The 27,490-nt window shown below is 40.5% G+C and overlaps 4 protein-coding genes across 9 annotated transcripts in view; 3 read left to right on the forward strand and 1 right to left on the reverse strand.

Moving 5' to 3' along the window:
- Positions 1 to 327: 327 nt before the first annotated feature.
- Positions 328 to 8,744, forward strand: arfgap3 (ADP-ribosylation factor GTPase activating protein 3). 2 transcript variants are annotated; one of them, XM_035996155.1, is made up of 16 exons: positions 328 to 529; positions 1,221 to 1,339; positions 2,033 to 2,105; positions 2,209 to 2,340; positions 2,512 to 2,592; positions 2,710 to 2,806; positions 2,897 to 2,956; positions 3,076 to 3,122; positions 3,236 to 3,387; positions 3,511 to 3,642; positions 3,741 to 3,866; positions 4,224 to 4,373; positions 4,592 to 4,718; positions 4,971 to 5,058; positions 6,303 to 6,427; positions 6,524 to 8,744. In XM_035996155.1, exons 1-16 carry the CDS (start codon positions 461 to 463, stop codon positions 6,539 to 6,541), a joined length of 1,596 nt encoding a protein of 531 aa, XP_035852048.1. In that variant the 5' UTR covers positions 328 to 460; the 3' UTR covers positions 6,542 to 8,744. The 2 variants fall into 2 exon arrangements, with proteins under 2 accessions (XP_035852048.1, XP_031169372.1); XM_031313512.2 differs by lacking the exon at positions 6,524 to 8,744 and having other exon boundaries at positions 6,303 to 6,466.
- Positions 8,745 to 9,084: 340 nt separating this feature from the next.
- On the forward strand, positions 9,085 to 15,269 carry LOC116059971 (IKBKB interacting protein). Of its 2 annotated transcripts, XM_035996246.1 has the most exons (4): positions 9,107 to 9,859; positions 9,936 to 10,053; positions 13,656 to 13,877; positions 14,467 to 15,269. In XM_035996246.1, exons 1-4 carry the CDS (start codon positions 9,654 to 9,656, stop codon positions 15,031 to 15,033), a joined length of 1,113 nt encoding a protein of 370 aa, XP_035852139.1. In that variant the 5' UTR covers positions 9,107 to 9,653; the 3' UTR covers positions 15,034 to 15,269. The 2 variants fall into 2 exon arrangements, with proteins under 2 accessions (XP_035852138.1, XP_035852139.1); XM_035996245.1 differs by lacking the exons at positions 13,656 to 13,877; positions 14,467 to 15,269 and adding an exon at positions 11,867 to 13,458 and having other exon boundaries at positions 9,085 to 9,859.
- Positions 15,270 to 16,059: 790 nt separating this feature from the next.
- On the reverse strand, positions 16,060 to 19,945 carry ckap4 (cytoskeleton associated protein 4). The gene is made up of 2 exons (XM_031313607.2): positions 19,469 to 19,945; positions 16,060 to 17,673 (listed from the first exon to the last, which is right to left on the reverse strand). The coding sequence occupies exons 1-2, from the start codon at positions 19,784 to 19,786 to the stop codon at positions 16,459 to 16,461; spliced, it is 1,533 nt and encodes a 510-aa protein (XP_031169467.1). The 5' UTR covers positions 19,787 to 19,945; the 3' UTR covers positions 16,060 to 16,458.
- Positions 19,946 to 22,390: 2,445 nt separating this feature from the next.
- uhrf1bp1l (UHRF1 binding protein 1-like) overlaps positions 22,391 to 27,490 on the forward strand; it is a 35,326-nt gene continuing 30,226 nt past the window's right edge. For 2 of the 4 annotated variants that reach the window (XM_031313327.2, XM_031313328.2), the window contains exon 1: positions 22,391 to 22,779. In XM_031313327.2, coding sequence (XP_031169187.1) covers positions 22,736 to 22,779 — 44 coding nt within the window. In that variant the 5' untranslated portion in view covers positions 22,391 to 22,735. The remainder of the gene's footprint in view (positions 22,780 to 27,490) is intronic. The other 2 variants (XM_031313329.2, XM_031313330.2) reach the window with 1 other exon arrangement.

Consider the following 27,490-nt stretch of genomic DNA (forward strand, 5'->3'; position numbering starts at 1 on the left):
GCTGTTTGTAGTCAGTATGTTGCAGATAAATCCACTTTCCAACTGGTAAAGTCTTCTGGGGGTATATTTAATCATATTTGTGTCATTTTTATTGAGTGATGCAAAGTTGATGCTTGAATCAGTCTGTACCTTGAATTAAATGTTTATATATCCTACTCAAGCAGTCCAACAGTAATAAAATGTATATAAACATATGGCCATCCTTCACAAAAGAAGTAAATGATCTTAATACTTTGTATAATCACTGTGAAAACACAACTCAAACTTGAAATGTAAATTAACTACATTACCCAGGAGACCTTGCTACAATAACATAACCACGGGTCATTTCTATCCAATCAGAGCCCGATCATGACGTTCTCCTATTGACGTGTCGTATTCGGTTATTATTAAGGAAAAACACAGGGCTGTTCATGCTACTTCGCTGTCTAACCACCAGTTATTACCAACAGATAGAACAATGTCAGAGCCCAGCAAGCAGGACATTTCCACTATTTTTAAGCGACTTCGCGCCATCCCTACGAATAAGGTGAGAGTTTCAAACGGCGGACGGTTTAGTCTCTTTAACAAGGAAGTTAAACTGTACGCTATATCTGACACGTCGCACTTTGAGAAACGCCAAAGTTAGCTTTAATTCACCAGCTTAATTTAACAATTGACGTTAGCTGATGCGTGTCATGAGTAAAATCGGTTGGTTATGAATTGTACCCTAACATCTGCAGGAGAATAATCTGTCCGAAAACTTGTGAACTGTAACCAGACGTAACGTTATCCAAGTGGTTGACAGCCCAGCTAGCTACGTTTTGACTGTTGACATTAAGCTAGGTGTTTGTTTAGGCTTAATTTTCTTTTGTTTTAAGCTCCCTCAAGGCTTAGCTAAGTGTAAACAGTAGTGCATACATTCTGAATATACACTCAATGGAAGTGTGCTTTTTGCTTTACCAGTAAGTAAGAGTGAATTCATCCCATTTCACCAACAGCTGTTTGAATCAGCAGCCAGTTAATTGCACAGGCAACATGCACTTCAGACCTTCATGGTTACAAACATCCTTCACATTGTTTGCTTCCACGTCTTTTTTTATTGATATATCGTATAATCCTGAATGAGGTGAAAGTTGAAACATAACTTCAATCTTTACTGTTTAATTGAAATATCAATTGACCCATCTATATATATATTGGTTTGTTTCTATGCGTCTCCTGTGCTCTCTTTCTCCTAGATTTGCTTTGACTGCTCAGCTAAAAACCCCAGTTGGGCCAGCATCACCTATGGTGTATTCCTGTGTATAGATTGCTCTGGGACACACAGGTCTCTTGGCGTGCATTTGACCTTTATCAGGTAAGTCAGGACTTATTTATATAGTGTACTTTTCTAAACAAAAGTTACAAAGTGCCTCCTAATAAACGCTTTTAGCAGGAAATACCAAACAGGTACTATAGCAACAAATATAAATGTAACAAAACAATTTAGATTAGAATTGAATTAAACCATCCTACAGTGAGAGGTAAAGTAATCCAAAATGTAGGGGCAAAGACACCAAACGCTTGTTCTATAGTCATTTTAAGCTAAGCTCTGGGACATAGAGTAGACATGTTAAGTTACTATATGGTGACATCAAGTCAAAAATGTACTCAGGGATTTTACTGTGTAGAGCCTGATAGATAATAATGACAATGTTGTATTGAATTCTAAACTCCACTGGTAGCCAATGGAGTGAGGCCAACACGGGTAATGTGCTCTCTGGGCTTTGTCTTTGTAGACGATGAGCATTTTGAACCATCTGCAGACAAGCTACTGCTACTTGGCTGAGGCAAGCCGCAAATGTATAATGAATTGCAATATTCTGGTCAAGAAAACACAAAAGCAAACGGTTGCACAAGATTCTTAATATGAGCAGAAACCTCCAGACAAGAGTAAAATGGTATGGAGAGAATTATTTTGGAACCTGAGATGCTGTTTGTCCATGTCAAACTGTTTAGCGACATAGAAATTTAAGGTCTGTTCAAATCCTGACATTGTTGTGTTACACAGGTCCACTGAGCTGGATTTCAATTGGTCTTGGTTTCAGCTAAGATGTATGCAAGTGGGAGGCAATGCCAGTGCGGTCAGTACCTGAAGGCAGCATATCAGCACACTATCAACAGATTTTAATTCCAACATTGTCATGTTACTTAATTCTTCCTGTCATCCTTCCTGTATCTATTTAGATGTCATTTTTCAGTCAACATGGGTGCACAACCAGTGCTGCCAATACTAAGTACAACAGCCGAGCTGCTCAGCTGTACAGGGAGAAGATAAAGACTTCAGCCACACAAGCCACCAGATCCCATGGCACTGAGGTAATGCAGACACGTTTGTTTACTGTCTCAAAACATCCCACACTTGCAGGTTGCTCCACAGATTGGAGGGAAGCCAGAATTGAGTTCCTCTTTTCTTATCACACTTTGCATAGAATATATCTTTAAGTGCACAGATAGCTGTATCAGTTTTCCTGCTCTTCTTCTGTACAGTTGTGGCTTGACAGTCAGGCTCCTCTCTCCCCAACATCACCAGACGACAAGCAAGTGGATTTCTTCAGTCTTCATATACAGGTATAGGAGTGTGCATCCCTTGCCTAAGTGTAATTGTATCCACATACCTGCTTGTTTGATACCTACACAGTGACAGGGTTTTAGTAATTTCACCACTTGTGTCTGTTTAACGCCTAGGCTCTTCCTGAAAATGTGAACACGGCCAACACGGTTCAAATGTGTCTCAGCTCCTCCACATCAGAGAAGCCTTTAACCAGGGGGAAAGAGGAAGACGGTAACGATATTCACAAAATACAAACATGCACTAGTTGTATTTATCTCGTTTCCATTTATGGCTCATCACATATACATTAAACCTTTTCAGGTAATCTCGATGAGGGCCCTAGTGTGGAGATGCTGAGTGTTTCTACAGAATCAAGTCTAGGTTGGTTTATATTCTTCACGTTTACTTACATACTTACGTTTACTTACATTATTGTTTTTGTATCTGAATTATTACTAAACTGTAGGAGGTGTAACGTTACTGTCCTTTGATCTCTCCAGAGCCTTCCTCTCTCCTTAAGAAGAAGCCAACTGCCGCCAAGAAAACAGTATGTGCTCATAGTAACTTCTATTTGGGCATCACGCATTGTCGTAAGTGCTGTATGTGTGTTCACAGACTTTGCATTCATAGTGTGTTTTGTAAAAATGTGTCTGCTTCTAGTTGGCCTCTAAGAAAGGCGGTCTGGGCGCTCAGAAGGTTAGCAGTAAGAGTTTCTCAGATCTGGAGAAGAAGGCTCAAGCTGCCGACAAGCTCCGAGAGAAAGAAGAGAGCACTGGTGCTTCCAAGAAGAGCAACCGACCTGAGGAATCCATGTGCGTTACTTTTACTTCGTCTTTCTTTAAAAACAAAATTGTGTTTCTCTTTTTGCTGCTGTACTCTCCCTCTGTTTTGCCTTTTTTTTTTTTTTTAAACTTGCCTGCCTTCTTCCTTCTCAGCTCTCCATCCCTGCGACTGGCCTGCAAAGATTTTGAGCAGCAGAGGAAAATGGAGGAGAAGAAATTGAAGGGATTAGAGGGGAATAGGAAAGAGCAAGCTGAGAGACTGGGCATGGGTCTGGGCATGAGGAGGTATGATGATGATGAAGAGACGACCACTAGTGATCCCGTTGCTTATTCAAGGATTTGTTTTCATATGTCTGTTTCTTGCTCCCATTATCGCTCTGCAGTGGAGTGTCTCACTCTGTGACATCGGACATGCACATGATCCAGCAGGAGAGTCCACTGGGGACCAAGACCACCAAAGCACGACGGTTCACCGAGGACAATGACGACGAAGGGTCCTTCAGCTCTAGGTCAGATAAATATGACTTATAATAACTGGTATTTTAAATGTTATCATTGATATGTTCTCTTCATTTTGTGTGCACAAATGCTATTCATTTTATTTTGTTTTCAAAGTCATAAAACACATCTGCTGTTGCAGTTTGGTTTTTAAAAGCATGTTATCACAGTTTTCTGAATTGAATGTCAGTAATCCTACACTGCTTTGGCAATACTGTATCTTAATGTGTTCATGGCTTTAAAGCTCTTTGAATTAGAATTTTGAAATCTGCCTTTCCTCTCGCTTTTGATCATGCCAACTCAGTTCTCATACATAATCCATGCACAGAATTTTTTTTTACATTATTATTCTGACCTTTTTTCTTAAGGATCTTGTCCCGGTTTGAGGATCAAACAGAAACGTCAGATAGTTTCTCCTCGCTGTGGGATGATAGAGGTGAAGGAGGCTGGATCAAGGAGAGCAAGAAACCAGAGCCGGACTTCTACTTGACCTCCACTATATCATCGCTGAATGACAGGTAGGAGATTGTGTGTTTAAATGTAATATAGACCCTGCTGCTGTCACTGTAACAGACCTCTCATGACTTTTTACTACTTGTTGCTTGATACAGTTGGAATTTAACCTTTTTGCTTTCAGAATAGACAGCTATCGGTTAGTGCTGATTTCTGTTATTAAATCATAAGTGTTTTCATTTGTAATAATCATCTTCTTCTTTTCTTTTTTTTTTTTTATCAGGCCCACAGCCAGAAGAAAGCCAGAAGCAGTGCCAGTGTCGGACACAGGAGAAGCTCAGAAAAAGTTTGGAGGCGACGTGAAAGCCATCTCTTCTGACATGTACTTTGGAAAACAAGATAACTCTGAGGTACGCAATGACAACATGAGTCCTACCCATCCCACATGTTGTGTATACTGTAACATACATTGTGTAACACATGATTTTGATGATGATGTGTTGACTTGCACACTGTGTGGTTTTGTAGATGGTCAATAATATAGTGTTTAATGTTTTATATAAGTGGTTATAGTGATTGCGCATAAAAATTACTAAAATTTGAAAAGTACTCAGGACTGTTTGCAAAAAAAAAAAAAAAATGTCTGTGTTTCTGCTCTTTAGTATGAGGCCAAAACACGACTGGAAAGATATTCTGGGAGTGCCTCTATAAGTTCAGCAGACCTCTTTGATGATCCAAAGAAACAGACTGGTAAGAGACTACTGCACCATCACTGCCTCAGCAAAAGCATTTCAATAACCATTTAAGTTTGTGTTCTTGATAAATAGAAATAAATGTATCCCTAATTACGCAAAGACATATTGAACATTTTTTATTCTTGAAGGTCCAGTGTGTAACGTTTTTAGTGTTCATTATCAAAATCTGTGTTGCCCGTTCACAAACTTGTCCTTTTTCATTAATATTTACCACCACCATCAATTCCAAGTATTCCTATTGGCTTGAAATGTTACATTTGCATTCGCATGAACTGGGGTAGACGCTCCATATTCATGCGCCATCTTGAAATATGTTAGCCGGTAAGGGACATACAGGACATACTGCTCCGCCTTTCGCGTTTTCGCTGTCACATGATAAACTCACAGGTGCTGCTAATGCTGCTAATGGGTATCGTAGCTTCCCGGCCCCGGCAAGTTTGAAGAAGGAAACATGGAGGACCACACGTATTCAAAATCCAAATTTCAGGAACAGGAGTCTTCTTCTTCGCCCAGAAAACGAAAAAAGATATTGAAAAGAGCAAGAGACCGGCGTCATCAGAAAAAAGCGTGAAGGCTACCGTAGCTGTAATATTTACTTTGAGCTGCGTTGTGCGAGAGAGTTGATTGCGATATATGATCTCAACGCTAGATGGGAGAAATTCCCACACATTGGACCTTTAACCTAAACATTTTTTCCGCAAAGCTTGCTCATACAAGTGTTTTACATTAGATTATCAAACCGATAACTGCACAAACTTTTTTTTTTGTGATCAATTTTTTATTGAAAAATGTACAAAATATATATAATCACATCATATACACAGTGTATTATAACTGCACAAACTTGTAGATAATTGCTTGTTTCAGTTTAATGAATGTCGTATTTACATAGTCCCCAAATTGTCATATGACAACAATGTATCATTAGACTGAGAGGCATAACTACATCTGTGCTGTTAGGAGTGCTGTCTGTACCGTGACAGAAATAATCAGACAATGAACTGTTAATTTCAATTTTAGTTGATTTCCGTAACACATTTAAACTCCAAATTGATTCAGATTAAAGCATTAATTTAGTTTTTAAGTCAAAAGTGTTTGTTTTTTCCCCTGTGGAGAGAGGCAGACTGTCTTTACAAGACTCCTTCCAACAGGTCTGGACCACTCGTAAACTTTGTACAAAAGAAAATTGGGGAACGGCAAAAATAATCTTAAATCACTTTGTTTGTCTTGTGCTCACAGTGAGTTCCTACCGTCTGACCAACGTGCTGCCCAGTGCTCCTGACATGTCACAGCTCAAACTGGGAGTGCGCTCAGTGGCAGGAAAACTATCCGTCATGGCCAGCGGCGTAGTTAGCTCCATTCAGGTCGGTCAGAAATACACCACTTGAATCATGATCGTATAAACATCTTGTCTGACAAACATCAATTCAAGTTCTAACGATGTATTTTCTTTCTTCCAGGATCACTACAGCTCCTGAGTCATGGTGTGTGGCTTCTGTTAGATTCAGCGCCTGCATAGTTGTCCTCTGTTTAACAGAGCTAAGTTTCCCAATGAGTGGTGGTCACTCATCCTTGGAGAAAAAGAGTTTAGTTTATTTTAGTTTATTTAGTTATTGCTTATTTTGCTTTGGTGTCTTGGGGTTTAAATATATATATAAAAAAAATTATATGTAGCAGAGGGTTTGTGGTGTTTTGAAGGATGGATTTGTGTTCGGATTTCTCTAGTTGACGAGGTAAAAAAAACCAAAAAAAAACCTAAGGAGTGGAGAGTACTCAGTAAGTTTTTAATTGGTTAACATACTCTCACTCATCATGTGCACTCTGTATTGTGCTTTTTTTGCACATTCCCACAGGTTTGAAAGTGTCCTTGCCGTCCCCAAAGTGCACTTATTTTTGCTCTTTCAAAGACGGGACCAAAACCTGATAACGAGGCCTTGGGGGACCAGATATATATATATATTTTTTTTAATCACACATACTATCAGTTATGTAGCCTTGTTAACACATTAGCTACATTATCTTGTGAATAGTTATGTTTTTCTTTGTTTTTGCAGGCCATGCATCTGTTATTATAAAAGGACAAGATGGCATGAAATCTATGCAGCTATTAAAAATTGAGTTTGAAGGATATGCTCATTCACCTTCTTGCCAGGAGTACGGCGAGAAGATTGATACCACTCTCTTATCTGTCAGTTTAATACTGTATCCGGGAGCCGGTTAGCGTAGCTTAGCATAATGACTGGAAACCGGAGCAAACCGCTAGCCTGGCTCTGTCTGTAGGCAACAGTCTGCTTACCAACCAGCGTGATAAAACGTTTGTAACCTTTGGACAGAGCCGGTTAGCTGCTTCCAGTCTTTATGCTAAGCTTACTGGTTAGTCCTTTAGCAATCTACCTAATAGCATTAGAATAACCCTGCTTGATGTAGGACAATTGCTTGTGTGTTTTTTCTCATTTCTGTTGCTTGGAATCAGACATCAGATGTTGTAATTGATAATATGGTCAACATTGTAAGCAGTAGATTATTATTTTGAGGGGTGCCTTTTGATGATGTTTTGGATTTAATTTGTAGCTGTTTTTTGTTAGTGTTTTTGTACGTCCGCTATTACGTTATACATTTTCCCATTTAGTATTACATTTAATAGCCCACACTTGAAGGCTAGAATTATCTGATGCAGACCTCTTTGTAGCTTTCAGGCCCCATTGTACAGCAACACATAGGTCAGTCAGTCCACTTAAAATATGAATGAAAACAATCCCTTTTTAAAGGCTTCATTTTGTTGTTGCTGTAACATACTGTAAATGTCATAATAAATAAATCGCACTACATGTGGTGCTATAATGTGATTTGGGATTTGGCATTTAAAAGCATTAGAAAAACAGGTTGATATCAGTTCACGGCTCTGGGGTGGAATAACTACGGCTTGTGCTTTAATATTGAGGTAAAGTTTGCCATGATGCTTAAAATCTAATTGTGCTTAACGTTAACGGACTGGAGTTTTTTAAGCCCTGATTTGGGAACTGGATGATTATATTACTGAGCAATTTCTGTACTGTTAATGCTTCTCAGGAGTTTGAGTTGTTAAATAAGAAACACTAAAAGTGAAAGTTGTAGATCCTTCAATGACCAAATATTTGTTTACTCCATCACTCTATGCCTTAGTCCAAAGATCTCTGATTAACGCGCCCTCATATTGCAATATTGTGCTGGCTATCTTTTTGCACATTATTTTGTTAGAAATTGCATGTGGCAGCTTTTGCTTGAATGTACTGTATTGCAATTCAACATTTGCCTCTAAGTTGACGTTGCGTCCATGTTAGACTTTAATTTCGTTGATCTATGTAAGATTGTTTGTGTCGTCTGCAGTTAAATATTGTTAAATGTTACCTAAAAGAATAGTAGCTTGTGTAATTTGCATGGCCCTTGTAGTTAATAGGACACGCTGACACATCCTGAATACAAGATGGCATACTGCTGTTGGGACCCATTAAATAATAATGGAATAACAGAATTGATCAATAGAAGCTATACTATAGTACTGCTACATACAATGTTGTATAGGGCTTTGAATTACCATTTATAGAAAGCTACTGATAATCAAGTTTTGACATATTTTGACACTCAAAATGGAAGTAAGATTTTTGGAAACATGCCAAATAAATGGCTTGTGCTGAAGCTCTTTTGCCTGGTCATTTTGTGGCTACACTGCACAGAAATGTACATTTTTCTTTGTTTGATTCATTGTTTGGTATGTAAGAAAATAGCTAAAAGTGTCCATAACAATTTTGCAGAGTCCAAGTTGACATCTTTATGTCTTGTGTTATTCTACCAACAGTCTAAAACCCCAAATATTCAATTTACAATCACATAAAATCGAGAAAAGCAGCAAATCCCCACATTGGAGAAGCTGAAATATATATATTTTCTTTTGACTTAAACGATTAATCTTTTTTTATTATTGTTGCCGTTTAATTTTCTGGCCACCGACTAATAAATTAACCCATTAATTGTTTGAGCTTCTCCTTGAAAGACATCATTAATCCGGTATGGCCACATTCAGGACTAAATAACAGCTAAATAATGCTGGCAGCCGCTTACGTGGCTGGCTGAGGCGTTTAATGGGCTTCTTGCGCTGTCGGAACTATGAGAGTTTAGGTTGGGGCCTAACGATGGAACAAATTGGCAAACGCGACTGAAAATTGTAATTTTGTTTCAAACCATTGTGTGGCTTGAGCTAAAAGATAAAACATCAATACATTTAATGCATCAATACTGGCTTTTTTGTTACAGATTGTGTGTTACTAAGTAATCATGTTGGTAATTGTATATACGAGCATAAGAGAAGCATTTGAAGGCGGCACTTTTCCAAGGAACAGGGTAACGTTAAGCAAAAGGATTGTTTTAGCGGTAACATTAGCAAAACCCAGCCGTTATTTTATACTTTTTACGTTACTTTAGTATCCTGCATTATGACCTTATCTGTGAAAGAAGTGTTATATTGCACAACGTAACGAATAGCTGGTTAGACTTTTTTTTTATACTGTTAAAGCCTGGTGAATTTCTTCATAGTAAAAGTAACTGTGTGCTAAAATGCCTACTGAGTTAAAACAGAGGAAGAAGTCACAGAAACACAGCGATGAAGTGTCCGGAACGTCGGCTGCAAATGGCAAAGACGAAGAGCTAAAAGTGAAGACAGAAGCTGGAAACAACGCAGGAGCGAATAAAACCTCTTCGAGTTTGGATATAAGAAGTATAATGTGCTTATTGTCGCTTGCAGCATGCGGGGCTCTGAGTTGGTAAGTCAACAAAATCTGCATTCATGTTATAAAGAGTTTTTGTCTCTACTGAAGTTTATGTCTCTCTTCGTTTCAGGGTGGTGCTACAGCAAAATGAAAGGTTTTCCGAAATTGAAGAAAAGTACAAGTCATTACACGGAAAGACTTCAAGTCTCTTCGACATGGAGGAAGAAGTCCTAAAGGTTTCTAAAAAGGTACGTTTAACTTAAAGTGGAACATATGTTAAGCTGCTTTGAGGGATGGAGCTTTAAATGGTCAATTCACCCAAATTACACGTTCACAACTCTAGTGGTATCTAGCTTTGCAGACAATTTTGGTTTTATGAGCCCAGGTTTTGAGATAATGGTTTATGGGACCCCAATGCAATGGAGGTGAATGGAATTTAATGTGTATAATGGCATATATATATATTTTTACTGAAGAAATATTCCCTACTTAAACTGCTGACAGTGTGTTATTTGTAGGCCCATTATTAATAAAAGGGAATGTTAGTTTTCAGTAATTTGTGCACCACAAATTCAATTTCCTCCATTACATTTAAATTTAATTGTGTTTATGGTTGGGGCAGAAATCTCAGAGATAGATATACAACAAATCAAACCCAGACTGTCTGCATAGCTAAATACCACTTAAGATATAAAGTGATAAAATATTATATTTTTTATTTGAGTATTTTGGGTAAAATTATGCTTTATGTTTGTGTGAAAACCTAAGAATCATTGGTTTGTTTACATTTTTAGCTTTAAAATTAGAATTACAAGTAGAATCAATATCATTCTGGTCGATAGTTGTGGTTTAGGGAGAAGGGGTAGGAGTACAGTGAGTAAATTACTGGTTCTCAACCTCGGGGTAGTGAGATGATTCACATGATAAGAAAAAACATACTGTATTTTTTGCTGTACGAAATTGTTTTGAACTTGTATCTTTGCATTTTTGTGAAATTCTGGACAGTTTAAAATGTTCAGCCCCATAAATATTATTCAAGTGGAACCACCTGTGGACAAAACCACAACCTGTGATGCTGGGGCTCACAATCAGACTTTGCTTAAGGGGTCACAATTAATCTACTGCCTTACATTATATAAAACCCTCTGCATGCTTCATTTTCTTTTTGTTCTTTGAAAATGTAAAAAAAAAAAAAAGGCCCCCCTTACATCTATAGTATCCACATTTGTGTGCTCTTGTAACACTTTTTCATCCACAGTTGACTTATATTGTACACGGTGCCTTTGTGTATGCATGCGCTTTGTTTCCTACTGTATCCGCTGTATAGAGAGCCGAAGTCACGCCCTTCTACTTCCGGTCCATGGGACCTATCTTTCGAAAAAATATGAACGGGAGTCAATGGAGAGATAATTATTTTTTTGGTCCGGTTTAAATTGAGCCATGTATTACAAATATGATGTTCATCAATTTAAAAGATAATTTTTCAACCGAAGAAGTTAGCCGTAGGTTTGTCATGTGACCACTTAGTTTTGTGTGAAACCGCTCAGTGAACTACATCTCTCGTCTGACACAATTTACGTCACCTAGCTTGATGCTCAACTTGCTCGCTAGCTTAGCTCTGTTCCACAACACATGTAACGTTATCTTAACTGATGTGTTTTATCCAGTGAAGTGTTTTCAGCAGATAAGCAAAAGAACAGGCAAGATCCTCTGCTCATTTGAGCAACATTACAGCGAGACGTCATCCATGCAACTTTGAAGTGTGTAGTCTTTCTAATTACGTATTTTCTTATACTTCAACAGTTTAACAATAAACTGAGACTTTCTTGACGTGCGAAATTATCTTTTAAACTGAAGAACATCATGTGTAATTCATGGCTCAATTCAAACGGGATCAAAAAATAATTTTTCTTTCCCCATTCACTACCGTTCATATTTTTTCCGAGGTTAAGGTCCCATGGCGGTCCACCGGAAGGAGAGGGACTTGGCCTCTCTATATGAGTACTGAGGACCATAGAGCTCCCACAGAAACAGCCCTCCTGTTTTGTGTTGCGGCTGCAGCTCGCCGCCTCTGAGGATGACCTACAGGAGGCGCTCTCCACCGTCTCCCTGGCAACACGACTCCAGCAGGACATCTCCACCCTCCACGCTGCCGTCATGGTGATGCAGGCCGACGAGAACTCCGCCTCCCGTGACCTGCAGACGGTCAACGCCCACTTCCTCAACGTGACGGAGACGTGGCAGGAGCGTCTGGCCGCCATCACCTCTGACCTGGCTGTCCTCAAGGCCGAGTCACGGGAAGCTCACGGCGGAGCCACAGAGCGGGTTAACGAGGCCGAGCGGAGGGCCCAGTCACTGGCGGAGAAGTTGGAGGAGCTTGAGGACAGCACAAAAAGGAATGCCCGAGCTCTGGAGCGCACGGAGGGAGACGACACCAAGCAAATACAGGATCACCTGGACTGGAACACCAAGCAGATCCACAAACTGGAGGAGCAGATCAGCAGCCTGACCAAGAGGGAGGCCGAGCTCAGCTCCCAGCTCCAGGAGCACATTCCCCGGGCACAGGAGTGTGAAGAGCACCTGCCTCAGGTGGAGGAGGCGGTGCGTGCCATCCTGAGGCTGGCGGGTGATCTGAGTGGGGCAGAAAAACGCCTGGAAGAGGTGACGTTACAGGTGTTTGGGACTGAGGACAGCATGCTGAAAGCACTTAATGAAATCATTCAGATCAGACAGGAGCTGGACACTCTGCAGGCTCAAAACAGCATCCTGAAGATGAAGAATGAGTTGTCCGTGGTTAAAGAGGCTGTCCGTGAACTCACCATGGTGCTAAGGGAAACTACAGCCGACAGCCAAAAGGATTCTGACACTTTGGAGGAAGAAGGATGGAAATATGATGATGATGATGATGAAGAGGTGGAGGAGGAGGAGGAGGAGTGGGAAAAAGATGAGACAACTCAACTTCTACATGATGACCTCACTGAATGATGTCATTGTATTGAGTCACCTAGGGAAAAGGAGTGGCCCTGTTTTACTCTTTGCTGTAAAATGGCGATCAAAGTTCAGTATTAATGTCTTTCAAAATGTGTACCTGCGCAGACAATTGGTGACTATCATTGCATAAAAGTTCCCTGATTTCAACACAAACTCTGGTATACATGCACTGTATCACTAAATTAAAATCAAGATTTTTTTTTTAAATTTTAATATTATTTTAATGTGGAAGTGACACATTTAGGTTTCTTTAGTGATTGTATACTACATGCCCCATTACTGGGATATAGTTGTACAGCAATATCTAAGTCTTTCCTGATATAACTCCATTAGATCCGAAACGATTAGTCGATTAGTCAATTATGCAATTTCATGACATCGCCTTGTACGTTAAGAAAATATCATGGGCATTTTTCACAGTTACTGACATTCTTGTAGACTAAATGAATAATTGATGAATCAAGAAAATAATTGTGAGTTGCAGCCCTAAACTACATCTCTGTCAGTATCAGATTTGGTACATGAATAGCTTTTGTAGATGTGCAATAAATCTTAATGTTTTTGATAACTATTATATTTCCATCTGATTTTGGTTTCACCTGTTGAAAGCATGGCAATCATTTCATCACTGAACTTATTTAATAAAATCTTTTTATTGAAAAGGTCTCATTTGTTTTGTATATTGAATAAAAATGAAGTGTACTGAGGCAGTTTCTCTCCTGTTTTTTTTTTTATAGAGGGAAATAACCTGAAAAGATGTCTTGTAACGTATAATTGCTTAAAATAACTAACCTCTCCTGAACACACAAACATACAGCTGTTGTATCTGCCAATCCATGTACTGTATGTCCTGTTTCAGTGTGAGAGCGTCCAGCTGATGCTGGAGGGTCTCGGGGGTCAGCGGGGGGCTCTGCGGCCCCAGCTGGAGGGTCTGGAGCAGGACGTGAGTCGGCTGAAGGAGTGGGCCTCTGGGCTGAATGAGAAACAAGCTCAGCTTCAGACCAGCCTGACCTCACTGAGAGACGCTGTGGGACAGATCGAAGGGCGCACTTCAGCCATCGCAAAAGACTTAGCCAACAAGGTATGTCTGATTGTTTGGACGGTGAAAATGGATGTTAAGATTTCTTAGAGCCCAAGGTGATTGGGCATGACATCTTCTGATGTCATGTTTTGTTCTGTCAACTGTCAAAAAAATCGAAATATTTTCAGTTTACTGTCACATAAGAGAAAAGTTTTAAATCCATACAATTGATAGCAAACAATTCATCTTCTGTCGATGGGTTAAGCATGGCAGCTCTACAAAAAAAATGCAACAAAAGTTTGTCACTTTGTTTTCCTGGAGTCAGAAAATGTGTAACTCAATGCAAATAAGGAAACTTTTCCAAGTAATAGTGAAGTGTTGATAAGGAATGTAAATATCCTGGTTTGTACTGTATGAAGTAAATATCTGTTTGCTGCTGTTATTTATTCATTATAACCTTCAGTGGCTGTAGAAGAGATCCCATCTAACATTAGAATTTAATCAGCATGAATATATTAAATCTCTGCGGGACTCATGTTGCTGAGGTGAAATAATCTTTCTGTTGCAGACCCCATCTGAAACAAATACTTTCTTGTTGCTATTTGAAAATGAGTTTCTTAGCATATGTTCTTCTCTGTGTCCCCTGAAGGTGGCGTCAGTGAGGACAGATGTGCGCAGGATGGACGGCCTGCAGTCTGAGCTGGAGTCTCTGCTGACTCAGCTGGCGGCGCTGGACGACAAGACCACGCAGGTGGAGCAAAGCATGATCAAACGCATCGGGGATGTGCTGGTCAGCAGCATTGACCGGGTCTCAAATCTCCGCGCTGTGTCCGAACGCAACACTGAGGCCATAGAGCAGCTCCGCAGGCGCATCCCTGAACTCACCGCCGCTGACAAACAGATCTCAGAGCGCTTGAGAGAGCTAGAGAGTAGCAGAGCTCGTCTGATAAGAACAGTGACTTTTGCCAGCGACCTTAAACCAAAAGTTGCTGCTATTAAGAGGGACTTTGGGGCGTTTGAGCCTCAGCTGTCAGACCTGACTCTGCGGATAGGAAGACTAGCAGAGGATCTTATGAAGAGAGAGCAGGAGGTTGCTGAGCTTAGACAGACACTGGCTAACCTCACTGCAGTAGAGGGAGATTTAAGTGTTACAACTAAACAGGTTAGTGAAATAGCTGATATGTCTGATATTGGAGAGATGCACCGGCCAACATGAGGAACACACTTCTTCAACAACCTCCAGATCAAGGTTTTCTTCTTTTGGCTTTTTCTCAGCAATTGCATCTGTCACACTACTGTTTGAAGATTTTACTGAAATAAATATTTTCATTACAAATTAAATAAAAATGAAACTTTTTTTTTTTTACAAAAACTTTGATTTAAAGCACAAAGCTAGTAACCCATTAAGAAGTACGAGTGTGAACAATCTGGCAGCTAGTCTGGTAGCATTCCTTAATGTAACATGTTTTTCAAGTTTGCTTGTGGTTAAACCAGCTTAAGTTGGCTCCTGACAATCATTTATTTTCTTCTTCCTTTAGAGCTTTTCATGTGTATTGGTGGTGTCGGAGGTTGTGGCAATATGGCGGAAATTACATATATTTTGGCATCCATATGGCAATTTATGTAGGCATATAGTATGGGCACAAAATATTGGCTTGGGGGAATAGTTTGACATTTTGGGAAATACACATTCACTTTTTTGCCGAGAGTTATAGACTCCACTCTCATGTCTTTACGGTAAATATAAAGCTACAGCTAGCAGACTGGAAAAAGAGGGTAATGGCTACTTATGTTACTAGGCTATAGCAAGTGTTACTGGTCCTAGCCAAGAAAACGTCACCTTAACCAATGAGGTGTTTTAAAACTTGAGATTCCAGTTTATTTTTTAACCAAAGCTATGTTGTAAGAATAGTTCCTTGCATTTGCTGGCCGCACTACATTCCTTAAATGGTTCAAAACACAACTGCAGCCCCGGGTGTTCAACGAGGAAGCACGTTGCTGCCGAACACCTGAAAGAGGAAAATGACATGTTACTGCTGTTTGCAGATTAAAGAGCTCAGAATGTGGTATTCAGTCTTAATGATGTGGAAAATCATCTGCTCGACTCCACAGCAAAGTTTTACATGCGTAATATCCCTTGTCAGAGATTATAAATAATGTGGTGCTGCTTAATAAATTGTGCTTTATGTGAGAGGATCATTTGTTGTTTAAAAAAACTCGTAAAGAAACATTCATTCACAGCTTTAGGTCAACAAGAGTTTTTATTCTTGTAAAAAACACGTAGTGAGTAAACAAAGAAGTGCTCCAAAAGAGCTTATTATTGCATTAGTTTGGTTTTTAAAAAGAAACAGCCTTGGCACAGAAAATTGAACAAAACAAAACATTAGGAACAAAAAATAACTACAGTGCAGAATGAATGTGGATTTGAATTCACAGATCAGCAATACAGCTCTGCCTCTCCCTCCTGACCTAACTCCTCGCATTGGCTACTTTTCTGCTAAAATGTTCAACATCGTGACGTCAACCGTCAAACATGAGAAACATCTCTTCACGAAAACAGTAAGTGGGTTATGGTCACCCTTTGGGAATCATCATTGTCCGTGTTTGGGTATCCTGATGTGACATTGCTAACTCTAACTCCCTACTTTTCCTCCTTGTCAATAGATAAACCCGCCAGTGTCTGTGTAGTCTCCTGCAGAGCTTTCTGAAGAGCAGAAATAGCCTGATCGTGGCCTTCTAGCTTGGCTGCTTTGCTTTCCAAGCCATCTACCATGCTTCTTAAGCTCTGTAGCTGCTCTGGCTTTATGCTGCTGCTGCTGCTGTCCTCCAGAGCAGTGAGCCTGTTCTCCAAGTCCACCACCTGCTGACCCAGGCTGGAGTCTTTGGACAGCAGCTTGGTCTGGGCACCGCCCAGAGCAGCCATGTTGGACTGGAGCTCCCCAAAACTGCTTTTTAGTTCCTCCATCTCCTGCTCCATGCCAGTTTTGACTTTCTCCACAGCCTGCCCCTGTGCGGCCAGAGTGCTTTCATGGCTGTCGTATTTGGCGAATAGGGATTCCATTTTGGAGGTGATGTCTGATACTGATGCTGACAGCGAATCTCCGCTCTCTTCCGTTGTTTTAACTCTGGCTTCTAGGTCGTCTGATCTTTTCTGGAACTGAGCGACCGCTGCGTTGACCTCTTTCTCCACGCGACCAGCAGTATCAGCGGCCTGCTCCACGCCGCTCTCCAGTGTCATGCTTTTGTCCTTCAGTGCCTTGACATCAGCCTCTGCTGCAGACAGGGACTGCCTCAGATTTCCAATAGTCTCTTGCAAGACTAACCTCACTGTTTCAACTTCCTGGGACAGTGAGGCTACTTCCTGGTTACGGGTGTGGAGCTCTGACCTCACAGCACCTACCTGCTCCCTGAATGAATCAGCTGAGGCATCAGCTTCCTCTTTGGCTGTTTTGATTTCAGCTACAGCATCCACAATGGCAGAGAGCTCCTGTTTGATGAGTGCGGGGTCTTCCATGTCCCCCAGGCGGGCCTTGAGGTCAGCCAGCTGGCTCTGCGTTTCGCCCTGAGCTTCGGTGAACTCGGCCACGCTGGCTGTGATGGACTGACTCACCTCAGCCAGACGCTCCTCCACAGTCGTCTCCAGAGAAGAGAAGTCCCTCTCTCGGGCCTCCTTCACCTCGTTGATGCCCTCTGAAAGGTCCCTAAGTAGATCATTCTGGAGCCTCTGAAGGGCCTCCTCCACCCTCCTCGTCTCCACCTCGCCCCTCTTCATCCGGCTGATGGCCCCCTCCATCTCCACCCGTGTGACCCCTAGGGATGACTCCAGCCCGTCCACAACACTACTCAGAGACTCCACCTGTGCAACAAGGTAGAATACATATACAGCATCAGATTTGAATCCATTGTAACATCTGCCGGAAAAAGTCAAACACTTGTACACACTTGTTATGATGCACTCCAAAACAATAAATGCCAGTTGTCCCATGCATGTGTCCAAAAGCTCAATTTTTTCAGGAGCTAAGAAACACAGACTTGTTTTCCGATTTGTGGCAGCAGCTTTTTAAATAGTTTAATTTTCTTAACCCAAAGCATTTCTTCTTCATCTAAATTACCAAATGTGGGGGTACATGGTATTCACTGGAGAGTGATGTATCCACACCGTTTTATTTTATTATCATGTTATTGCAGTTACAAAACAAACTACTTACTGACAAAAGTGCCTCAATTTTGCAATTTGAAAGAATCTTCCTCACCACTTACCTACCTTTTCCTGAGTTTTCAATGGCCTCATGGTCTTCATCAGTGAATTGAGTAGCCTCAGTTGTCACGGAGTTGGCTCAGTCAACTCAGACACATCCATTTACTGATGAAGACTATGCGATGTGGTTGAAAGCTCAGGAAAATGCTTGCAAGTGGATCTTGAGTTAACATTTTGTAAAAGTACTATAATTACTTAGGTCAAGAATGAACTTTCACAGTCGTCTCAATTTTATAATTTACCCTCAAACTTTCAAATATTACACTAACTGAATATGCTAAACTAGATATTTTGTTTGTTGTTTGCATATTCAAAATATATTTTGTTGCACATTCAGCAAGTGTATCAGCAAGGGTTAGGTTAGATCAGCAAGTGTATCAGTGTAGATGAGCATGGAAGTTAAAAATTCTTGACCTTAGGAATAGTGTGGCAACAGTATCTTAACTAAAAGTCCACTTACTAGTACTTTCCATATTTGAAGAGTATATGAAAAGAGTACTTTTGTGGTGGGGTAAAAAACCTTTCTAGTTAAGAAAATGTTAAGAAAAGGTGGTGCAGTAAAAAAGTTAATAATTATTTTGATATGACTGCAGTGTGAACACCTTGGTAAATATTCACAATGCAATCATCGCACCTCAGTACTATTATGAGTTATATAATATTAAAAGTGAGCTCCCACCCAAAGTAAACCGACGTAACAAACATGTTCTACCTGTACATTTGCATGAGTAGAGTCGAGTCATCACGTAACTCTAGTAAGAGTACATCCTGAATGTAGTTTACACTGGTTATAGATACACAGTGTACTTTACATTAAGAAGTGAGTAGAGAACGAATGAAAAAGTTATATAAGACAGTAGATGTTTGTGTTTGCATGTAGGCCTATAGAAACTGAACAAGGACATTTATTTACTTACAAACCCTCTGAATCTTTAACATTTGTTTACTCCTGCAAAAGATGATTGGTGGTCAGACATTACTATTTCTGTACTTTATAATACAAAAGGGAGGGTGTCCCTTTCCCGAGAGACAATGTCAACTCGTCATCATTATCTACCCTAACACACACGCTTATACAAAAGAAAACATTACAAGATAGAAAATAATGAAGAAATTATTCATTTTCACCAGGTCTAAAACTTTTTTATTGTTTAGGCTTGTTATTGGACGTTTGCGGAATGAAATCCATCACTGTGGTTTACCACCCAGCCACCAATAAGAGTACATCCAGTGCAACAACTAGGCTTATATGGACGAATGGATTATGTAATGTCTAACAAAAACAATGATATGCATTGCCCAAGCATAATTTGTATTTCACAGGGAGTTGTGGAAAAAAGTTTGGGAACCCCTGCTAATGTAATGGAAAATCAGTTCGTACTTGTCTACCTACCTGTTGAACGACGCTCTCCAGTTTTCCGCTCAACTCCGCGTTTTGCCGTGCGCTCTCCTCATGCCTGGCGCTTGTCTGTCGCATTTCCTCCACAACTTGCTGTAAATAAAAAGCAGCAAACCCTGCAGCGCCTATTAACGTGATATAAAACACTAGGTTCGCAACAAAGCCGAGGCAGCTGCCTGATCGTGGCCCCTGAGGTCCGGGGCCACTCAGCCCGTTACTGGTGCTCTTTTGGCTTTTCTTCGACGCATCATCTTGGCTGGATGCGGCGCTCTTCTCGCTCGAGCTGTTCTTGTGTCGGTTTTTCGCAGTCATCGTGAATGGGAGCTCGCTGAGATAAATGTGTGTGATGTGAGAGCTGCTGGTTTTGCAGTCGTGGATGGATGGAGTATGTTTCCAGTCCAGGCCCACTAACTGGACCAGCAGCGTATCAGCGAGCGCGTCGTGTCTTTCCAAGGGGGCTTTTTTTTTATTGAGTTGAGGTATGCGGATGGGGGTTGTCCCATGTTTAACTCCAGGCTCTGTAGGTCAACTTTAATGACATAACACACCAGGAGACAATGAATGATTTCTACTACTCTTATACTTTGGTGATTATGCTCTATTTTTTACATTAGAAACTAGATCTGTCAATGTAGGCTATTTATTTATTTTTTATCATACATCCAAAAACCAGAATAAAGTTCTGCAGCAGCATCTCTCTCTCTGGTGCAACAGCAGTGATATTTCCTAAAAGATGGTTTAGGCATCTTTAGTGAGTTTTCAAAGTGTTCCACAGGATCAAAATGAGCATAAGCTTAATTTCACTTAACTTGGAGTGAGAAAATGTCACTAATCTAATACAAAAATCTAATACAAAACAAAACAAAAGATGCACCTTGGGGCAAAACGTTGTACCAACAGTGCATCATTGTTTTAGAGTCTATCAATCTATGTTAGTGACATAAAACTGTCGATTATACCTTTGTTTTACTACGACTTAGGCCTACGTTGATAAATGCTGTTACAGCCTAATTCTAAAACACTGAAGACTGATGCAAACTTCCTGCAACAAGTTAATACTGAAGCAGAGCAGTGCAGGGAGGGGCTGTTTCTTCCCTCTTGTTTGCTCCTCCTTTCATACGTGGCATTCTGCAGGCTGCTGTTAACTCCTATGGTTACATCTCAACACAGACTCATCAGACACATCAACTAAACTCACAGCTTTAGTGTCCACTGACAAAGAACTTCAAAAGTCCAAGTCGTTTTAATTGCATTTCATTCATTATAAATGTTAATGAATCATTTTCTCCTGAATTGTGTTTGCAAGTAAATGAACACAATGTTCTTTTTTTTACAGTAATTGTCCTTAACAGTACATCAATGAAAAAACAAACAAAACACCAATATTTTGTGTATGATAGTCAGATAATTTATGATGGCGTTATTATTACACCACCGATTGAATTGTTATAATATTCTATAATATTTCTGTATACTTTTTTATATCCTCATGTGCAAAAAAATTCTCTAACATTTATTAGAAAATTAAGTTTTTCTAGTTATCATGCTTATTCTTGTTATTATGTAGATAGCCTGAGGAAGGTCTGGCAATGCGAGACTACTGTATGTATAGCCCAAAGCATATTTACATCCTCGGTTTTAACACTAGATGTCACTAAAAGGTTTTATGGTGAGAGCAAACCGTGACAACACAGAAAACCTACTGCAGCCATATCCACAATGCAGTAACGTTATAGACAAATGCATACAATGTCAAACTGTTATTCTTAAACAATAAATACATGTAAAATCATTATAACTTTAATTTACATTACATTTTTAAAGCATCTTCCTGTAAAAGGCAGATCAGTACTATGCTAATAGCAGACTTAACATGGTTCAACATTAAAAAACAAAACAGTACACATATGCATTCAGGTAGAAGTTTAGAAAAGACATTAAGATGGTAAAGTTGGGCTTTTGTTTTGCTAATTTACTGGACTGTATATAGACATTTTGCTTATAAAGAAATATTTGAGTAGAAATACTATCAATTCAATTTAAATTGAGTATAATTTTCTATTTAAAGACATAATCTCGAAGATTTTCATTTGCAATGTCTGTTAAGTCACTATCACTGAATGAGGTTATACAAAAGTGGTTAAGCCTATGGCCCACTGATCAAAGTATTGCAATATTTATATATTTGCAGTATTACAAACTGAGTGTCCAGCGTGACATTTCCCGGAAGAAATGCTGTATTACAATTTTTCTCCATTGTATTAACACAACAATGGAAGTATTGCAAACAATTCTGAAAACTTGAAGCTAGTGCATCAACAACAAGACTCCAGACCATATGACGTGCCTATCTATGCTTCAAATGTGTAACTAAAAGTGCAGTCCCAAAACAGGTACGTTACAGTTTCACCTGTGTTGTGACACAAGATATAAACATTTCACTTATACTAAACAATGACTGAATGAAGATAAATAATTGTAATTAGACTAAAATTTGCAATAATTAAAACCAAAACTGTTCGGGGTAATAGTTATGTTTTCCCCCTGAGTAAGGCAAGGTAAGTTAATTTATAGCCTATATAAGAATATTCTTTTACAGTCTTGGGTCAGAAAGCAGACCTGTCCCAGACGACCCGAGAGGTCTGAGTTGGTGGTAATCAGAAGATCAGAAATTTATTTTGGCCCCAAACCATTCAGTGCTTTATAAACCAACAGTAGTCTTTTTTAAATAAATTATTTGAGTATACAACAGTATTCAAATGATTCCACTAACTATAAATGTAAACACCCACGTTAACCCATAGACTGTTAATATTAATACAGTCTATGCGTTGGTTAACCCCTATCCATAGCTCTAAGTTGACGGGTTTCCCAGCACACACTGAACGCATCAAAATACCCCGCCTAGACGCCGTGACAACAGACGCTGTTCCTCCGACGCGCTGTTCAGGTGTTCGGTGTATGATATTGCAGAGATCTAGACCGTTTTGGAGCTTTATCAGTATATCTGCATGACATGGCCTAAAGTGATATGTCTAAGAGCCCGGCTGTCACGCGGACGTCTGAAATGCTGTCTTTCTGCCCTCACTCCCTCATATCTCAGAGAAAGAAGCGGGAATACCGTAAAAATGAAGACTGACACGGGGGTGATAATTTGAGCTGTGTGTGTTTATACCTCGAGTGGGAAAAGCTAGCGGCTAGGCTAGCCAGCTAGCTCAGACAGCTATCCAGCAGAGGCTCGGATATCGGATTTGTGCGGCCATGGCTGGGCTCATCAAGAAGCAGATCCTGAAGCATCTCTCCAGGTCAGTCCTGAACGGTGTTAGCGGACAGGGAGTGGAGAGAAACGGACGGTGGAGGGGATTCAACTGTCAGACAGACGTTAGCTAGCTTTTACCAACATTTTAATTTAACGTTACAAACGAGACAAAAATCAAATGTTATCGTCTGAACATGAATGGAGACGTTTCCTCTGGCCGTTTAGTAAGTTAGCTCCCACCCCTGTTGTCTGTCAGACTGTCCGCTGCGTTTTCAGTTGACGTAGCTAACACTCACTGCCTGAGACGTTGCTAGTGGCAGCTAACTTGCTAACATAATCCCTTAACACTTTGCCTGAACAGGTTTAACCAGTCAGTGGTTGAATCAGATTGTTTTAAACAACAATCTCAGCGTTCCCCTAAAGGCAAATTATGCTCTAAATTACTCGTAGCTAGAAAGCACACTGACTGCAACATAAATCACATTATTATGAGATAACTAGACTCTAATTTGACATTAATATTTCGACAAATGTGAAGGCAAAGCCCAGGGTTTGCACTGGCTCAAGGGCAACTCAGCGAGGTGCAGGTTTCTTGACACATGTTTAAATCCTGCATATCCGGTCTTTTCACCACAGTGCCTCCTTATCAGAGACATCACATAGTCCACATGTACCATCAGCACACAACACAAAATCATTAGGGAGGGAAATGTGCCATGTGCCGTGTCTGTCATCTTAATCAAACACAATTGACAGCTTTTCTTGGCAACAGTAAGCACCCTTTATGTATCTAGAGATAAATTAGCCTGATACTGGTTCATGATCTGTTTAATGACGCTACCACTTGCTATGTAAGGCCCCCTTTTTTGAATGTCTTGCTGGTATGGGCATCATTCAGCTCCACCCGCTTTACATGCATTATTTATTTATTTTCCGCTGTCCCTCAAGGGACTTTCAATGGACTACTTCCTTGTTTTGTTCCAGCAGCAGAGCTTGAAACATGGAGCACTGTTTTCCTTACCTCTACTAACCTGCTACTGACCTATAATAGAGCACTTTCAAACAGAAGAGTGTACTGAATAATAATGATTGTTCTTGTGTACTTGTGTTCTTGGTAAAAGAAAACACAAAGATGATTGTGCTTTGGGAGAAAAGTATTTGGGATGATTTGAGTTGTGATTAATTAGCCACTTAATACCTTAATGGTGTTTAGGATTGCTTTATCCTCCATATCCTTACACAATGCCAGTTGTCTGCCTTCAGACACACAGCCTTCAGTGGCATGTCCTTCATTGTCCTAGTACGCTTAAATTGTGTGTGTGTGTGTGTGTTGTGGCAATGCATAAGTGTTTCTGCACATGACTGTGCATGCCCTCAGCAGCATTAGCATCACCATTGACAGGAAATGGCTAAGAGAGTAGTGATGTCATCTGTCTTTGGGCTTGTCATGTGATCTTCCTTGTCCTGGCCTGATTGGTCTGGTGTGAGCGGAAGCTGACCTGTCGACAGTCAGCCAATCCTGAGCCGCCCGGTGCAATGATGTCACAGTGAAAGTGCTTGTGTCAGAAAGCCAAATCAGCATCACCTTTTATATACTATACTATGGCTGCAAATACAGTAGAGTATAATGCATGCTTGGATGATTTAGTTCGAGGATGGGTTGAAGATTTTGTGTGCTCAGTTGCTGCCTAGTCAGCATCAGCCAGGAATAGTTTGCACTGCTGGCTAGATGAATCATACACACTGTAGGTGTGCTTACACATCAACAGGTTGTGTTGTAGGTGTCATCATGTCTGCTCAGCCGCCATGCTTAACGGTTGCAGAGGACACACGTCTGTCCAATGCTGTCTGTGACCAGGACAAGCCTGACAGTGAGGCTGCAGCACCATCTTTACAGCTCATTGACTCAGAAGTCTGCAATGGCTGTTCCTCCTTTGGCCAAGACATGTGCACTGAGGCATGCATGACATATTAAACTAGATGAAAGGATCTTATGTACAATGGGAACCTTCAGACAAAGCATTGTGTGTCCCTTTTCATGTGCCAGGATGAGTTTGTTATTATTAAGTGACATGTTGGTTTGCATTTGTTCTGTGTTTTCCTAACATGAGAGTGCATTGATGAAGAAGGTCGAACTCAGGTAGCCCCCGGGGGTGATTAGATGTCGAGGTGTGTGTTTGTCTGCATTACAGACGGGTTTAGATTATCGACAGGACCCTGGCCCACAGCCAGACAGAGCAAGATCCTATTATTACACACACAGATAATGGTCACATTCTCTCTGCTTATTTTTGATTAATCTGTCAATCATTTTCATGATAAATTGTTTTGTCGATTAAGTGTAAAAGGTACTTTCCCTTCGCTCACGGTGACATGATTAATGTCTTGTTTTGTCTGACGAACCGTTCATAATCCAAAGATATTCAATGTACAAAGATATAAAGAAGAGAAAAGCAGCAAATCCTCACGTTTTAGAAGCTGGATTTATCTTAAAGAATGACTTAAATCAATTGATCAATTTTTGAAATAGTTGATCGACTTATCGGTTAATCACACATTTATTCACAGTGTATTTTCTCTTTAGCTAGATGGAAACATTAGTCATCTCTAAAAGCCATCCAAAGTGATGTTGCAAGATTTTTCTTTTCTTTTTTTTACGGAACCAAAAAATGTCACACACTGTTGTTTCTCACCTTATTTATGGCGTTTGGGGTCCTCAAAATGTATTTGTGCTTTGAAATGACGACTGCCTATATCCATTCCATAACACCCTGATTACAGAGTATGGCTGCTTATTTCTGTCGCAAGACCCCAGCACAACAGTCCTGCAAACTTTAGACGGCATACTTCTCATTCTCAGTCACAGGGGAATGTAAAAATATTGAGTGGGAGAGGGAGATTTGCATAATGTGCTTCTTTTTTCTTTTTGTTTCATAAAATTGGTATCGAAAGAAGTAGCGTTAAGGAACCGGTATCAAAGTCACGGTATTGGTATTTGTACCTAGTCTGGCTATCACCAGACCAAGCTCAATCTTTTAAGATTGAACATTAGTCTGGGGGAGTCTGTTCTGTATTTTCTCTGCACAAGAGGCGTGATCAACGGGCATAGTTCGAATGACTCTGTAAGTAATTGGATAGTCCTTCAACCAATCAGACCAACGATCCGGGTGACGTAGCAGCGACAGTGGCATCAACGGGTTGCTGCCATGGAGTGCTGCACTTCGGTGGCCGGCTTGTTGAATGTAAACAAAAAGCTGCTTGGTCGCTTCTCTATTGTCATCGTTTTAAACCGGCTAATAGCGCGCCAGGTGGATAAGCCAGTTAGTGATTGGTTCCCACATAATTGTGAACAGAAGCAGGATAGATAAACGTACAGGTTTCCAGCCTGAGCTGCAGGGCGAAATCAAATCGGCGGCGGATTGGGCGGGGTTTACCCAGTCTAATTTGTACCGGTATCCCTAAGAATGATCACTAGCTTCTAATGGCAAGTGTTCATGACCTGGGAGATTTTTATACAGGATGAACTTGAACTCATCTGTGACAGTGTTCATGATGCGTTTATACATTGTGAATTAAGATAAAATATAACAATTTACTTGCGCTATTGTCGTTATTTGATAACCACTAATACAAAAACTATTTGTATAGGGGCCAATAAAAATGTACTTACTGATTAGGCTTATATTCAGGCTGGTATGCAAGGTCCATTTCTGGGGTTAAGTCGGGGCGTTATAGGCGAGTTGACACAATGGCTTGAGCATAACCCCGCTCATTTCTCCTCTCTGTGTAATATTAAAGTCCAATACTCAGTTTTTATCCTGTCAGTGGTGCTTTTAGCATATTTATTTTTGGGGGCGGGGCTTTTTCCACCTTTTAATAGACAGGACAGGTCAGATATGAAAGGGGAGAGAGAAGGGGAAGACATGCAGACAACCGTCACAGGTCGGACTCGAACCCTGGACCCTCTGCGTCGAGGAATAAACCTCTATATGTGCACCTGCTCTACCAACTGAGATAACCGGCCACGTGCTTTTAGCATTTTATATGATGTAATAAAGATGATGCATTTGGTTATTGGAAATCTTAGGACCGCTGACTGATCCCAGGTTAGTTTAGGGAGCCATTTTCAACTCTTGAGTCAGCTGTGGTTGAGCTCAAGGGATTGTAAGGCCAGTGTTTCAAAAGTGCTAGCTGTTATGTGCACATACAACACTTCTGTTCTGAGACTTAGTGCCCATTGCGGTTTGAAAGATGAGTCCGTTTAAGTCCTCTTGCGTTTGACTCTTTCCATCCTGCAGTAACTGTGTGATGATGCACAGAAGTGATGAACTCCGCTATTTCCAGTGTTATCGCTCTCTGCTGGTGGGAAGGCTATTATGGCATGAGTCACGACTGACTCCCTTGCTGTGGGTGTCTCATCAGTGTGTAGCTGTTAAAGTATTTGTGTGTGTGTGTGTGTGTGTGTGTGTGTGTGTGCGCGTGCGCGCGCAATTCTGTTCGTGTGACATCTGACCACCAGGGTCTCTCCAGGCCAGCATCCTCTGCTGCTGTGTAACTGACATCTTGGATTGTTCTCTCCTTTACGCCGAGCTTTGCCCCGTCTCTACAGACTCAGCGTGAATATTCCAGGACTCTTGGGTCTTAGCTGCCAATATAAACTTGCTGCACTTTGACAGGTTGCCTGTGTGTTGTTGAATTGTTGTCCCTGTTGACGTGTGCGTAGGTGTTTTGTTGGTGTTTGTGCACAGCTGTGTATG

Source organism: Sander lucioperca, chromosome 20 (genome assembly GCF_008315115.2).
Source record: "Sander lucioperca isolate FBNREF2018 chromosome 20, SLUC_FBN_1.2, whole genome shotgun sequence".
Lineage (NCBI taxonomy): Eukaryota > Metazoa > Chordata > Actinopteri > Perciformes > Percidae > Sander > Sander lucioperca.